At 67.5% G+C, this 15144-nt stretch overlaps 2 protein-coding genes across 3 annotated transcripts in view; both read left to right on the plus strand.

Annotated features, from left to right (window-relative positions):
• Positions 1-1140, plus strand: part of CLPB (caseinolytic mitochondrial matrix peptidase chaperone subunit B) — an 86648-nt gene extending 85508 nt beyond the window's left edge. For both annotated transcript variants that reach the window (XM_041118441.1, XM_030042793.2), the window contains one exon: positions 294-1140. In XM_041118441.1, the coding sequence (XP_040974375.1) occupies positions 294-545 (252 nt within the window). In that variant the 3' untranslated portion in view covers positions 546-1140. The remainder of the gene's footprint in view (positions 1-293) is intronic.
• Positions 1141-8058: 6918 nt separating this feature from the next.
• On the plus strand, positions 8059-13093 carry PHOX2A (paired like homeobox 2A). The gene is made up of 3 exons (XM_030043029.1): positions 8059-8340; positions 9652-9839; positions 12197-13093. The coding sequence occupies exons 1-3, from the start codon at positions 8121-8123 to the stop codon at positions 12629-12631; spliced, it is 843 nt and encodes a 280-aa protein (XP_029898889.1). The 5' UTR covers positions 8059-8120; the 3' UTR covers positions 12632-13093.
• Positions 13094-15144: the final 2051 nt, after the last annotated feature.

Below are 15144 nucleotides of genomic sequence, written 5' to 3' on the forward strand. Positions count from 1 at the left end.
GTGAAGCCCATGGCATCACCTCCAGCCCTGCTCTGCACAGGGGGAGTCAGGAGGGGATTATTGCTCGGGTCTGCCCTGCAGAAGAGGGTCCCCACGGCTCCCAAGGGCAGACGTTCATGGTCTGTGGGAGGAAACGGCACAGCCAGTACACTCCAGAAAGAGACAGGGAATAAGTAGGGTGAGCAGGAGATTCTGGGACCCTGCGCTGCCCGGAGGTGGGAAGGAGAGCTGCCCGGCTCCCTGGGAGGCTGCTCACAGGCGTTTTCTGATGGGAGCTGGTTTTATTTCTTCAGGTTGAGCGGCGCGTTGTGAACCAGCTGGCAGCTGCCTACGAGCAGGACCTGCTGCCGAGGGGCTGCACCTTGAGGATCACAGTGGAGGACTCGGACAAGCATCTGCTGAAAACCAAGGACAGCTCTTCCCCTGGAGCGGAAAAAACAAAGATGCCCACCCTGCGGTTGGAGATAGTGGAGAAAGACAGCAAATCCCGAAAACTGGACATCCAAGCACCTCTGAACCCAGAAAACATTACTTACTTCTTGTAGGCAGCAACGAGCACTCCTGCAGCACACTCTGCCCCAGCAGCTGCCTGCGGGCAGCGCGGGCTGACAATAAAATACCGCGAGACTCGGAAGTGTGCAATGTGGCCACATCAGTGAGTGCAGGCAGCAGGTAGGGCAGGGGCAAAGCTGTGCTCCTGCTACCTCCGCTGCCTGGAGCCAGGCACGGGCAGGCAGGAGCTGCCCGATCAGCCTGCGCCTGCTTACTCTGGGGTGGGCGCAGAGGGCTCTGGAGCTGTAGCTATGGGTGGTGAGGTGCCATGCTGCCATTCGGGGACATATAGGTGGAGGGTCCTGGGGTTTCACTTGGCACAAGAGAAAGCATCGAAGCTTTTTAAGAAAGGGGAAAGCAGATTTCAGACCATATGGGAGCTGGGGTGTCCGGCTCTGGTAGGATTTGTCATTCCTTAAAGAGGAGGCTTGCTGCGGAGGCTGGGTTTGCTGGGTTGGACTGCGGCTGGAAAGGGGTAGGACAGGGATCGAGTGTGCGACAGCTTCATTTTAAAAGCCAGCAAGCACTCTGACTCTGTATTTTGCCCGCTTCTCTTTATTTATTGGCAATAAACACGGCGTGCACATACGACCTGTGTCTGGCGCGGGCGCGGAGAGGACGGGTAGAGCAGAGGTGGGGATTGCCTGTGGGCAGGACACGTCCCCGGGGGGCTCCTGCATCTCCTGCTCCTCCATGGGAGCCATGAACAACACCGACACATCTCCCCGTCCTGGCCAGGCAACATCCCAGTGCAAACCCCTTGCTAAATCCTCCCGGCTGCTTTGCTTCTGACCCGATTCAGGGAAATATTTAATATCTCGGGCTTAACCTAGCTGCCCAAGCTGTCCCCAGTGTCAGAGCTGGAGCAAAGGTCCCCAGCCCAGACCAATTACAGTGGCTGTCACTGGGCAGAATTGGATTTTTCCTGCGTGTTTGTATGCGGGAGGTTTTGCTCTCCCAAGCCGTGAGCTCTGCAGGGACTGATCCTGCCAGCAGCCGCATTTGCGGGTCCCCAGGGCTGGCTGGGGGCTGACCCTGGCCCCCCATGGTCACTCCTCCGGGGACGTGCCAGCAGTGGGACAGGGTTGGAGGGACACAGGGGTGAGGGTCTCCCCTGTGAGCCATTTTGGGGTGCATCTCCTCCAGGGTGGAGGAGGGTTCCCGTGCCAAGGGCAGCGCCGCAGGGCTGATGGGGCAGATGGGGGGAGTTGTTGAGGGAAAATCCTCCAGATTTCTCCAACTTCCTCTGAGCATCCAGCTCCGAGCCTTGCCGGGGTTTGGGGGAAAGCGTGGCCCAGCAGTGTGAGCGATTCAGGGGTTTGCCTTCCTTGGCGAGGGTCCCGGTGAGGGGTCACGCCTGTCGGTCCTGGGTGCGTGGGATGAGGTGTCCCGTGGTGGGTACCGGCTGGGTTCGAGGTGCGCGGTCACCACCGTCACCCCACCAGGAGGGGAGCCCTCTCTGCCACCGAGACAGCAGCGCTTCACTGACACAGCACCCGCTCCTCCGGCCGGTGACGTGTCGCAGAGGCGGATTATGAAGAGTAAGAAATTAAATACAAAAGGAAATCAAACCAAATAGCCTTCCCGAATCAATAAGCCTTAAGTCACAGTCCCTCCGGCGTGGGGATAGGGACGGATCGGAGGTGACGGCCCCATCCGACACGGCAAAGCCACTATGTGAAGTCCCCCTGCCCGAGCATCCCCGCTGGTGCTGCCAGGCCATGGCGTGGCTTTAGTTTTAGCACTGGCACTAATTTTCCAGGGGATACATGAAGGTTTGGGGGGAGGCTGCCTTGACCCACCTTTTCACCCTGGTCACCTTTTCCTGTCATGGGTCTTAATTCAGTAATGCTGCTGGGGACCTGAGCGCTGCCTTTGGGCAGGGCTGCAAACGGGGAAGGAAGGCTGGAAAAGGGGAAAAGCTCTGCCTAAACGGAGCTGCTGGGATGGCAAATGGAGCTGCCCCATCTTGGGCATCGCCCGTGCTGGTGGTCCATGGGTGCCCTGCTCCTCTCAACCCCCGTCCACTGCCCGGGCAGCTTCAGGCTGGCAGCGGGTGAGTGATGGAGCAGGAGAGGATGAGCCTGTTCCCAGCCAGGCGCTGGGATGTGGGGGCTGGCAATGCCCAGGGATCAGCTGGATGGGGAACGGGGTCTCCAGCAGCAGGATTTGACTTTACGAGCCACTCAGGGTGACCAGCAAGAGGACAGCGGGACAGCCAAAGCAGGTTTCTCTTTCCCTGAAAGGGTTTTGGAGCTTCGCTGGGCTTCTCTGGACCCTCCCAAATTCAGATTTTCACGGGAGGACCAGGAAGAGATTCAGCCGCTGCCGTGGTGGGCATGGCTGACTCCAACCGGAGGGGTGGGAAGGGGAGTTTGCTGGCTCGGTCCCTGCTTCTTCCCCTGTGCCACAGCCAGGGAATCAACCACCCCTTCGCGTCCTTGCCCCAGGCGGGGAAGGCTGCAGAGGGGCCAGGGCTTGGGGAGGGGGTCCCCGAAAACACCAGGGTGCCTCGCAGGGCAGCAAGCAGCGTCCCCAAACCTGCTGTCACCTCCCGCAGCGACAAGACGCTGGCGAACGCCAGCCCCACGCTCTGCACGGACACAGGGGCTAGGCTGCCTCCAGCCGACGTCCAGCACCGCACCGGCCCGGTGCAGGACGCGCAGCCCCGGGGTGGCACCGCAGGGCAAAGCCGGGATCCCCGGGAACTCCCCAGGTGCCAGCCAGGCCCCAAACCTGGGGGGCTGCAAGGAGAAATGGGGCTGAAAACGGGTCCTGCAGCAGTGGTAAAGTGTGTGATGGGGCAGGGGGGGCAGAGCTGAGCGTGCTGTGCCGGGCAGTGCTGCGTGACGCTGAGGCTGACCCCAGGGATGAAGGCAGATTCCCTCCATGCAGCCCCAGGGAGCAGCCCCCTCCCCAGCACCCATGTGCCACGACACCAGCACCCCCACGCCGGCACCGCCGGGCTCGGGGCACCCGGTGCCGGGGCTCTCGCGGGTGCTCCTGCACGGCAGCGGGAACGGGCCCCATCCCTGCCTGGAGCTGCTGGCTGGGACGCAAGGAGAGCGGGGAGCCCACGGCCAGGCATGCTGTGCCATGTCCTGCCATGCTGCGCCACGCTGTGCCGTGCCATGCTAGGAAATGTCATGCTGTGGCATATCATGCCATGCCGTGCCGTGCCGTGCCATGTCATGCCATGCCATGCTGTGCTGGGTCACACTGTGCTGTGCCATGCCATCACACTATGTCATTCTGTGCCACACCACGCTGTGCTGTGCCATGCTGTGCCGTGCCATGTCAGGTTGTGCTGTGCTGTGCCGTGCCACACTCTGCAGTGCCATGCCATTCTGTTCCATGCTATGCCAATCTCTGCCATGCTTTACTGTGCCATGCTGTGTCATGCCATACCGTACCATTCCATGCCGTGCCGTGCCATGCCGTGCCCCCAAGGGAGTACAGCCACGAGGGCCCCATCAGCAGGAGCATCCCGGCCGGGACGGCACTTGGGGGGCACATGGGGCCCTCCCTGATCGTCTTATTTGTTTTTAATTGTGCTGGAGGCGCGGCGCCGGCGTCCTCTGAGCAAACAGCAGCGGGTGAAAGGGCTCCCTCTGACAGATCAAATAAATGTGCCACCGCAGCCGGGCCGGGAACAATAAACGGGAGGCAGGATCCGGAGGGGAGAAACATCAGGCTGTGACGGGGGAAATTCAATTACCGCCAGCCTTCAGCCCCGTGCCGGGCTCCTAATTCGATTAGGGGCAGGCGAGCTCCAGCGAGTGGAGGGGCCTCGGTGCGGCCCCGGCTTGGGGCTTTGTCACCGGGAACAAAGCGGCGGTGGCGGCCGGAGGCCTCCGGCACCACTGGGCCGTGCACGGTACGGGACCAACTGCCCCGGCGGCAGCGGGGCAGGGACCTGCTGGGGGTCTGCGCCGCAGCATGGGTGTCCCTGTGGGGTGACACGGCCTGGATGGGACGTGGGAGGATGCCATGGGTGCTGCCATCGTGTGCTGCTACAGGGCATGGGCTGCGCCTGGTCAAAGACCCCGACAAAGCTGGGACTTGAGCTGTGCAGGGTACCTGGGTTGTGCCCAAAGGGGGTCCCATCAGAGAGGGTCCCGTCAGCCCCCCCAGCTCCAGAGGGGCCCCAGCCCATCTGGACACATGGACAGGGCCCTCGGGTCACGGACGGTCCCCAGAGCCTGGCGGGATGGAGGGACGGGGCGTCCCTGTCCCCAGCTCCTGCACCATGCCCAGTCCTTCCCGCTGCCATTGGCACCTGTTTCATGGGGAGGGGTGTCAGCCTGTGCCCCCACCCCATCAGGCCATGCTGGGGACAACCAGGTGCCCCTGCTGCCGGCACCCATCTTCCTTCACCCACCGAAATCAGGAGGTTTCACCCACATCTGCATCCCAGCTCCCACGGGAGCCGCAGGGATGCAGGGGGTCTCCCTGGCACTGCCCCTCACCCCCAGCCTGGCAGGGACGGGGTGCCCCAGCTCACCCACCATCCGGCTCCCCCCTGCCATATCCCCCCCTTGTCCCCCTCCCTCTCCTCTCCTCCTTCATCCCCCTCATCCTCCTCCCCCCCCCCCCCCTTTCCCCGTTCTGCCCCTGGCTCTGGGTAGCAATAGCAGCAGCTCCTTGCGTGGCAGATTGCTACCTAATTAGTTTAGAGGGAAAACTTAATTGAATTAACTTTTTCACAACTCCAGCAGCCTGACAGTCGGGGCTCTCACTCAGCCGCCAGCCTCCAGCTCCATGATCTAATTAACTTGTTTAGCAACCTGCCCGCTCGGCCGGCGCAGCTGGGGTGGGCGCGGGTGGGGAGCACCCATCAGTCCCTGCCCGCGCTCACGGGTGTCCCGAGGGTCCCATGGCGAGGGACCGGACCCGGACCCGGGTGGCAGCGGTGGCAGTTCCCGGTGAGGGGAGCCCGGCCGGGAGCGGGGGCATCAGCTCTGCCCTGCGGGACATGGGGGGAAACACGGGGCAGGATGTGGGGCAGAATGCAGGACAAGACATGGGTCAGGGCATTGGGGCCAGATGCAGGGCAGGGCATGGGGCAGGAGATGGGGCAGGACACAGGACAGGGCATGGGGCAGGATGTGGGGCAGGACATGGGGCTGGATACAGAGCAGGAGATGGGGGAGGACACGGGGCAGGAGATGGGGCAGGACAGGTCCTGGGCAGCCCCCGAGGACAGCGGGGGCCGGTGCCAAGCTCCCCAGCCCCATCCCTGTGCCCAAGCGGAGACGAGCCCCATGGGCAGAGCTGATCCCGCAGGCCCTGGGCAGGGTCTGGCCTTTCCCCCCAACCCGGGGGGGGGGCCAATGCCCGCTGAGAGGGCAGGGACCCCCTTCCTCCCCGGGCTGTGGGCACAAAGCCCTTAGCTGGGCGTAATTAGACTTTTAAATCCTCTTTAGTGAAAGTGTTTGTCTTGAAAATGTCCCCAAATCCTCCCCAAATCCCTGCCCTGCACCCCCCCCAGTGCCGCTGAAAAGGGGCAAAGCTTTTACCTTGCCCTCAGCCGGGCGGGGGGGGGCCCAGCAGGGCAGGGATGAGGCGCTTTGAAATGCAACCGAGCTGCAAACTGGGGGGGGGGGGCAAAGGGCGCAGGGAGAGGAGAGGAAGAGGGGGCTGACACCCCCTTGCAGCCCCCTGCTCCTCCCCATGCACCCGTGGGTGGTGGCGGTGCCCCTGCTGCCCTCCTGCTCCTGGGATGCTCAGCCCCAGAGCCGCCCCCCTCCCCGGTGAAGGGGACCCCCGTGTCCCGTCCCCCACCCCGGACAGTGGTCCCAGGGGACGGTGGGCCCTTCCCGCAGCACATGCCCCGGAACCTTCCCGGGATGCGACCTGCGAGGGCAGCCGGTGCTCCAGGACATTGGGGACCCGGCAGCCACTGGGGTCGGGGTGGATGGATGGAGGGGCTGGGGGGGGGGGGGGGGGGGGGGGGGTTGACCGATCAGGGACAGGCACAATCTGCTGCCTGTCGTCCCCCCCGCCGGGGGCCGCGGCGCCTCGCTCCCTGGTGCTGGCAGAGCATCGCCTGCACTCGGATGGCAAAGCTGCAGCCGGGCCCCCCCGAGAAGTCATCTGTCCCTGAGGCCAGGGGGCCCCTGGGTGCAGGATGGAGGCGGCCACCCCCGTGGGGGACTGCAGGGCTTGGGGTGCCCAGACCCCCCCCCGACCGCAGGATCATCCTGTGACCCCCCCCGGGACAGCCGGGGCTGGGGCTGGGCAGGAGCCCTGTCAGAGCTGGGGGGCACGAAGGAGCCCCCAGCCCTGCTCCCTGTCCCTGCGGGACCCCCAGCACTGGGGCACAGGGGCTGCGCTGGCTGGGGGGCACCCCTCACCCCAGCTGTGCCACGGGGCAGGGAGGGGCTGACCCCATGGGTGGGTGCCCTGGGGCCCCCCTGTGCTGCCATGGGGTGTCTGTGGGTGGAGGGGGGGTGGGGAGCGGTGCCGGGGGGGGGGGGGGGGAAGGGCTGGGGATCAGGTGGGGGTGGATCCGTGGGGGCACAGTGGGATGGGGATGGAATTGGGATGGAGTGGGGATGGGGATTGGGAATGGGGCTGGGCTGGGGTTTGGGATGAGGATGGGATTGAGTGGGGATAGGGATTGGGATGGGGCTGGAATTGGGATGGAGTGGGGAAGGGGATTGGGAATGGGACTGATTTGGGGATTGGGAATGGGGCTGGGCTGGGGTTTGGGATGAGGATGGGATTGAGTGGGGATAGGGATTGGGATGGGGCTGGAATTGGGATGGAGTGGGGAAGGGGATTGGGAATGGGACTGATTTGGGGATTGGGAAGAGGATGGGATTGGGATGGGCTGGAGTGGGGGTGGGATGGGGATTGGGATGGGGATGGAAGTGGGATGGAGTGGGGATGGGGTTTGGGAATGGGACTGGGATGAGGATGGGATTGGGGTGGGATGGGGATGGGGAAGGGGATGGGGCAGGGCTGGGGACGGGGCAGGGGACGGGAAGGGGCTGGGGACAGGGACGGGAGGGACGGTGGGCATGGGGCCGTGGCAGGGATGGGGCCGTGGCGGGGGGGCTGGGACCGGTACAGGGGCCGCTGCTGCTGGTTCCCCGGGACCGGGGGGTGGGGGGGAGTGCGGGGGGGGCCCTGCCAAGGACCCGGCACACCGGCAGGGACGGCGGGGCCGCCCGCCCGCCCCGGGGCCGCTGCCCACCGCCCGCCCCGACGTGCGCGGCTGCCGGGGCCGGACCGGGGCGGGAGCCGGGGGAGGCGGGTGGGGGCTGAGTTGGGGGGGGGCTGTGCGGATCTCGGCGGGCGCCCACGAAGGGTTAAGGGCGGGGGGCGGCGGCGGGGGGGGGGGGCCGGCGGCTCCGCCCGCTCCTGCTGCGCCCGCCGTCCCCGGGAGATATTGTCATGCAAAAGCCCCCGGCGAGCGCAGCCTTTGTCCGCCGCTCCCCCCGCCGGTATATTTACGGGGCGCGGCGGCCCGGGGCGGGCTGGGGCGGCGGATGGCGGGGGCGGGCCGGGGGCCGGCGGGCAGGCGGCGGCGGTAACGGGCGGGCGGCAGCCGGGGCCGCTCCATGTTCGCCATGGACTACTCCTACCTCAACTCCTACGACTCCTGCGTGGCCGCCATGGAGGCGTCCGCCTACGAGTTCAGCCCCTGCAGCCAGGCCGGCTCCTTCCAGTACAGCCCCATGCGGGGGGGCTTCGGGACCGGGCCCGCCTGCCCCCCCCTCGCCTCCGCCAACTGCGCCCTCGGCGCGCTGCGCGACCACCAGCCCTCGCCCTACTCGGCAGGTAACGGAGCCGGGACCCCCGGACCCCCCCCGCGCCCACCGAGGGACGCCGCCACCACCACCCCCCCCGCAGCCCCGCTTGCCTCCCACCGCCCCCCCGTCCCCGAGCCCCAGCACCCGCTGGCCGGGCGTGCGGGAGCATCCCCCGCCGCCGGTGCCCGGCGCTGTCGGTTCCCGGGGCCGCCGGTGCCCGGTGCTGCGGGTGCTCTGTGCCGTCGTTGACAGCTGCCGTCGGTGCTCGGTGCCGCCGGTGCTCGGTACCGTCGGTGCTCGCTGCCGCCGGTGCCGCCGGTGCTCGGTACCGTCAGGGCTCGATGCCATCGGTAACTCCTCGCTACCGTCGGTGTTCGCTACCGTCCGTGCTCGGTGCCGTGGGCTCCCAGTACCGTCGGTACCAGCTGCCGGCGGTGCCCGGTGCCGCTGGTGACCGCTGCCGTTGGTACCCGGTACCGTCGGTGCTCGGTGCGATCGGTTCCCGGTCCCGTCGATTCCCGCTACCTCCGGTGCTCGCTGCCCTCCGTTCCCGGTCCCGCCGGTGCCCGCTGCCATCGATTCCCGGTCCCGTCCGTTGCCGGTCCCGCCGGTGCTCGCTGCCATCGATTCCCGGTCCCGTCGGTTCCCGGTCTCGCCGGTGCCCGGTGCCGCCGGTGCCCGCAGCCCAGGCTGGCCCCGCCACGGCCGCCCCCGACCCCGGTCCCCGCCGCCCCCGACCCCGTTGCCGGGCGGGCGCCCCGTGCGCGGCCGCGGAGCCCCCGAGGTCCCCGGGGCGTCTGCGGCCCCGTAGCGGGGCTGGGGGGGGGTCACCGCCGCCGGGCTCCCCTTCCCCGCTCCGTTTTCGTTGCCGCCGCGGACGCGCTGCCCGCGGAGGCGCCGACAACGAAGGAGCCGCCGGACGGGACCGGCCCCCCCCCCCCAGCCCCGGCCCCGGTTCCCGGCCCCGCACCGGCCCCGCTCCCGCCGCCCGGGGACCCCGCCGAGGGGGCGGCGGCAACGAACGAACGGGACCGGGGGGCGCGGGGAGGCAGCGCCCGAGCTCCGCGGCCGCCCTGCCTGCCCTGCCCGCCGTGTCCTGCCCACCCTGCCCGGTGCATCCCTGCCCGCTGCATCCCTGCCCGGTGCATCCCTGCCCGCTGCATCCCTGCCCGCTGCATCCCTGCCTGGTGCATCCCGCCCGGTGCATCCCAGCTCCCTGCATCTCACCCGGTGTCTCCTGCCCACCCTGCCCAGTGAACCCCTGTTCCCCTGCCTACTGTGTCCCTGCCGGCCCTGCCCGCTGTGCCAGCCCCTCTCACCCCCTCCTCTCCCTCCCCAGTGCCCTACAAATTCTTCTCGGACCCGTCGGGGATCAACGAGAAGCGGAAGCAGCGGAGGATCCGGACGACGTTCACCAGCTCCCAGCTGAAGGAGCTGGAGAGGGTCTTCGCCGAGACGCACTACCCCGACATCTACACCCGCGAGGAGTTGGCCCTCAAAATCGACCTCACCGAAGCCCGGGTGCAGGTGAGGGGCCTGGGGATGGGGGGGGTCTCTGGTCCCACCAGAGAGCCGGGGTCCAGGCGGCTGCACCCCGACTTTGGGATCCTGCTGCTCGCATTGGGGTCGTGTCGGGGAAGCAATGGGGACCCACCGCAGGGTCCCAACGTGGGGACCCACCCCCCACGAATCGACGCGTCCGTGTGTTTTCCCGGTGCCGCGTGCCCTGGCCGGGACCGGAGCGTTTCCACCAGGTCGTTCCCCAGCGATCGGCTGGGACGGGGGACAGGGAGCGGGGCTGGGACCCGGCTTTGTCACCGCAGTGGCGAGGGGACGGAATGCGGCGCAGCCCTGCTCTGCCGGGGGGCTCAGAGGAATCCCCCGGGGCCCAGCCCGGCTGCTGGCAGAAGTGGGGGGGGGGTTGGCTCATGCCACATCACCGCTGCGCTGGCACCCCTCAGCAATGACTTGTTACAGTCCCAAACGCATTGAGGTCGGGTGGATTTGGTAAAGGCCGTGGGGGGTGGAGATTGGCCCTGCGGCGATGCAGACCCCGCTTTGTCCATGCAGCCCCCCCCTTCATGGGTGCAGCCCCTGCTTCGTTGGCACTGCGGTCCTCATGGGGCACCAGAAGTCACGGCAGGGAGAGGGTCCCAGCCAGACAATGTCCCTTGGAGGGACACGGCCAGTGTGACCCCTCCGGAGAGGGGGACACTGCTGGGGGGGGGTGGTCAATGGGGAGGGTGACATCCCACAGCAGGAGAGGACCCGTCCAGTAGCCCCCAGCCCAGCTGTGGAGTGCGTGGGGTTTGGGGCAGGTGTCCCCCTCCAGCCCCAGCTCCGGCTCCCCTCTGGTTTTGGGTGAAAATGGGGTGGTTTGGGGCAGCTCCTGCCCCCCTCCCAGCATGGCACCGTGGAGGGAGTTGCTTTGTCAGCACACAGGGGAAAAATAAGGTTCCCCCGTTTCCACGGGTGCAGGGCAGGTGCTCGGTGGGTGCTGGGGGGGGGGCGGACAGGACTGTGCTGGGTTATTGGGGGCCAGGCAGGGATGAGAGGGTCTGGGTGGGACCGGCACAGCAGGCACAGCCTGAGGAATGGTGCGGGACACTCCGGGGTTGTTCTTTGGGGGGGGGGGGGGGGCAGTGTGCCCGCTGCACCCCGAGCCGTGGTAACCCACAGCTCAGTGACGTGGGGACAGCTCAGGAGGGATCGCCCTGGGTGTCCTCAGTGGGTCCTGCTGCACCCCAACCCTGGCCCCCCTCGGCCAGGGGGTCCCGGGCTGCCCAATGGGTCCCAGCAGCGAGATCCGTCTCCGGCAGCGCCACGATCGGGGCAGCAGTGGGAGACGCCGGCATGGCAGAGCCAGCGTCCGTGTCCCTGACACCCCAGGGAACGTCTCGGTCCCTGGGCCACCCCCCAGCATCTCCTTGCACCGAGCACCAGGGATGCTCTGTGGGTGAAGGGTCCCATGGGACCCTGCTCCCCCCGTCCCCCCAAAGCACTCCGCAGTGCCATGGAGCAGCCAGGGGATACGGCCGGGCTGGCGGCTGTCGCTAACCGGGACGGCACAGCTCGGCCCTGGCAGCCGCCCCTCCGCAGCAGCGGCACAACCTGCCCTTGGCCTTCAGCATCCTCCAGGCAGGATGGACGCTGCAGTCCCTCAGTGCTGGGGGGTCCTGGTCCCCAAGGGTGGGGGGACCAGGCGGTGGTTCCAGGTCCGGCCATTCCCAGGCGAGGCTGCTGACATCCCCAGCAGCTGCGGGGACAGAGCTCTGCTGTGGTTTGGAATGGGATGTGATGGACATGGTCCTGGGGGAAAACCGCTGGCGATGAGGTGGTGGTGTCCATGGACCCCCCCCATCCTGCCAGCACCTTGCGGGACTGTGTGCTACCGAGTCCTTGCCGGGGAGGGGGGTCCCGTCTTTGGGGTCACCTCCCTCCCAGGTGGGGATGGTGAGCGGGGCCGATGCTGCGGTCGGCACCGTGGGGAAGGTGCGTGCTGCGGACCCTGGGGGGGCACAGGCTGCATGGGGGGGGCTCTGACCCCACGAGGTGCAGGCAGGGGGGCATCGTGGGCCCCGGCAGTGCCCCTCACTGTCTGTCCAGGAGCCCCTGCAGAGCCCCCCGGCATCGCCGGTGCTTGTGCCGCAGCACCGCAGCAGTGCCAGCGCCCAGCATCAGCGCCACAAAGCCTGTAGCTGGTTTTAGATGTATTGACCCCTCCCCAGTGCAGTGGAAAACGTTTCACCCGTGGGAGTGGGGGTGTTGCAAGGGGCACCCCGGGGTGAGCACCCTGGCATGGGGGGGACTGCGGAGCCATCTGCACCCCATGGGTTCCCCAAACTCCTACGGATGGCAGCACGGGGTCCTCCCGTCCCCTCCAGGTCTGGTTCCAGAACCGCCGAGCCAAATTCCGCAAGCAGGAGCGGGCGGCCAACGCCAAGGGTGCCGGTGCCACCGCCGGCACCGCCGGCAAGAAGTCAGAGCCGCGCTCTTCCTCAGAGGACGACGAGTCCAAGGAGTCCAACTGCAGCCCGACGCCGGACAGCACGGCATCCCTGCCCGCCGCCGGCAGCCTCGGCAGCCCCGGCAGCAGCCTGAGCCCCAGCCCCGGTGCGGGGCCACCCATGGGACCCGGCCATCCCCCCCAGCCCCTCAAGGCGCCCATCTGGCCCGGCGTGAGCACCAGCAGCGGCACCGCCAACGCCACCGACCTGCTGAAGGCCTGGCAGCCCGCCGAAGCCGTGCCGGGACCTTTCTCCGGCGTTCTCTCCTCCTTCCATCGGAAGCCCAACGCCCTCAAGACAAACCTCTTCTGATGTGCCGGTCACCGGATCCGGCTGCCCCGAACCCCCCCCGGCCCCCCACCGCCGGCCCCTGCCCACCGCGCCGATGCTCCCACCGTGGACCCAGCGATGATGCTCCGGCAAACGGCTGCCAGCGGGGAGATGAACCGGGGACCCCCCCCCAGCCCTGCCCAGCTGCCGGCACCCAAGGCTGCTCCCCGAGGGGGCCACGGGACCCCCCACCCTCTCCCGGACCCTGTGCCGACAGGACGGACCGGGAGCTGGGGGCAGCCCCCGCCGATGGCTCCCCACCGGCACCACCCACCCATGGGTGCTGTGGGACCACGGGCGTGCAAATGTGGGGGGGGGCAGCAGCCCCTGGCCCAGCCGGCATGCCTGGGCAGAGCCATCGCTCCAGCATGCTTTTGGGGGCTCCCGGTGCACCCCAGGGGTGGGGGCAGCTATGGGGCTCCCCACGGCACTGCGGGTGCTCTGGCATCATGGTGGACCCCGGGAAGCCCCCCCCCCCCCACGGGCCGTGCCGCTGGGCTGAGGGCGAGGAAGCACTTTAGGGCTGGGGGTTTTGGGGGTCACAGGGTGAGCAGTGCCCGGGAATTTGGCAGCAAGAGCCCCCTTTGGCATGGGGGGGGGGTGATGCACCCTCCCCCGAAATCCTGCGGACACGGATTTGCCTCCGTGCCCCCCCCCCAGCAGCACCCCAGCCCGGCGGAATTGAAGGGGAGGAAACACCCCCACACCCCCCGGGGTGCAACGAGATTTTGGGGGGCAAACGCAGGAGTGGGGCTTTCCGCTCGCCGGCAATGCCATGGATGCTGCCAATGGGGACGAGGCATCGGGAACTGTCACCGTCCCGCTGTGCCGGGGCTGAGCTGCTCCGGGGGTGCCGCAGCTCCTCCGGAGAGGGGCTGGCACGGGACGGACCCACCCGGAGCAGCCGGTGGGACCCTCGGACGAGCCGCGACCCCTCGCCGGCCGTCACCACCGCGCCAGGAGCAGGATGGGTGCTCTCACCGGAGCTGGCACGGATGCAGCCGGGACCCCCCCCCCCGGCACATCACCGCTGGGCAGGGACCTTGCCAAGGGTCCCGGGGGAGCCCAGGGTGCAGCTCGGCCCCTTGCACCCACCGCGCCGGTGCTGGCCTTGCCGGTGGGCTTTGCAGCACGGCGAGCACCGGCATGGCTGCGCCGGCGTCCCTGTCCGTGTGTCTGCGCAGCGGTCGGACCCCATCCCCGTCCCCTCCCTGCCGAGGGTGTCCCCCCCCCCCCCCGTCCCAGCTGAGGTGGGTTTGGGTTTCACCTTTTTTCTTTCTTTTTTTTTGTTTGTTTTTTTTTTTAACCGTTCTGTAATTTATTGACCCCATTTGCAAATGACACTAATCCAAATAAAACTTAATTTATTGAAGACGCCACCGGCCCCCTGCCCTTGCTGCAACCCCCCCCACCCGCCAAGGCTGCAGGTGGTGGGGGTCTGCATGGCCACCCCTCCCTCAGCCCCCCGAGACCCCCCCTGTGCCAGCAGGGGACCCCCAGGCGATCCCGGGGGTGCCACAGACCCCCAGCACCTTAGGGATGTTTCAGGTGTGTCCTCCCCCACCAAAAGACCCCAAGCAGCTGCAGGGACCTGGGGTAGCACCTCACAAGTAGCCCCCCCCGAGTCTAGGGAGAGAGGGTTGCCCCACGCAGCCCCCCTCGGGGGGCCATGGGGGGGGTGTTGATGGAGAAGGTCCTGGAGGGCACCGGGATGGCAGCAAGGAGGATCCTGGGGTGTGGAGTAGTGAGGGGGGGGTGGTCTGGGGTAAGGGGACCGGGGGGGGGGGGGCAGGGTCCTGCACCCCCCCCAGGATGGGCAGGGAGGGGGCAGGGGGTTGCAGGGTGCCGGCACAGCATGCTCCGTCCAAGGGAGTGCCGGGATGTGCCGATGGGGTCCGGGGTCGGGGTCTGCAGGGGGTGTCAGGGATGGGGGGGGTGTCTGTGCAGGGGGGACAGCTGGGGAATGGGGGTCTTCCAAATGGGGCAGCAGAAGTGTCCCCTGCCGGGTCCCCACCGCGCTGGGACCAGTACGGCCAGCCTGGAGGGTCGCAGACCATGGTGGGACCAGTACAGCCAGCCTAGACTGTACTGGGCCCCGGTTCCTCATCCCGCCCCTTCCCGTGATTCCCCTGGGAAGCCCCCCTCCACCCCCCCGGCACACGACAAGAGGTTGACAATGACCATTGCATTAAAGATTAAAAAAAAAATAGCTCATGATTTAACAAAAACCACCAAAACACAGAGTACAACATGACAGTATTTTTAGTAGGATTAAGTTCACACCAAATGCCCCATTAACTAACAAGGGGAGGACTGGGGCGGGGGGGGGGGGGGGCTGCAGGTGGGGGGTCCGGACCATCCTTCATCTCAGCCGGAGCGGTGGCAGCGGGGGCCGGACAGGGGGATGGGGAGGGCTAGGGGTCCGAGGTGCCGAGGTCCGGGGACAGGGAGAGCCTGGGGGGGTTCACCCCGGCGAGGAAGGGGAGGGGGGAAGG

The sequence above is a fragment of the Aquila chrysaetos genome, chromosome 19, assembly GCF_900496995.4.
Source record: "Aquila chrysaetos chrysaetos chromosome 19, bAquChr1.4, whole genome shotgun sequence".
Classification (NCBI taxonomy): domain Eukaryota; kingdom Metazoa; phylum Chordata; class Aves; order Accipitriformes; family Accipitridae; genus Aquila; species Aquila chrysaetos.

Bases quoted from the DNA above. Each gene is read 5' to 3' on its own strand.
- PHOX2A (XM_030043029.1), top strand. From the start codon at position 8,121: ATGTTCGCCATGGACTACTCCTACCTCAACTCCTACGACTCCTGCGTG. The intron at 8,341-9,651 runs GTAACGGAGCCG...CTCCCTCCCCAG, and splicing joins GCCCTCGCCCTACTCGGCAG to TGCCCTACAAATTCTTCTCG. The intron at 9,840-12,196 runs GTGAGGGGCCTG...CGTCCCCTCCAG, and splicing joins TCACCGAAGCCCGGGTGCAG to GTCTGGTTCCAGAACCGCCG.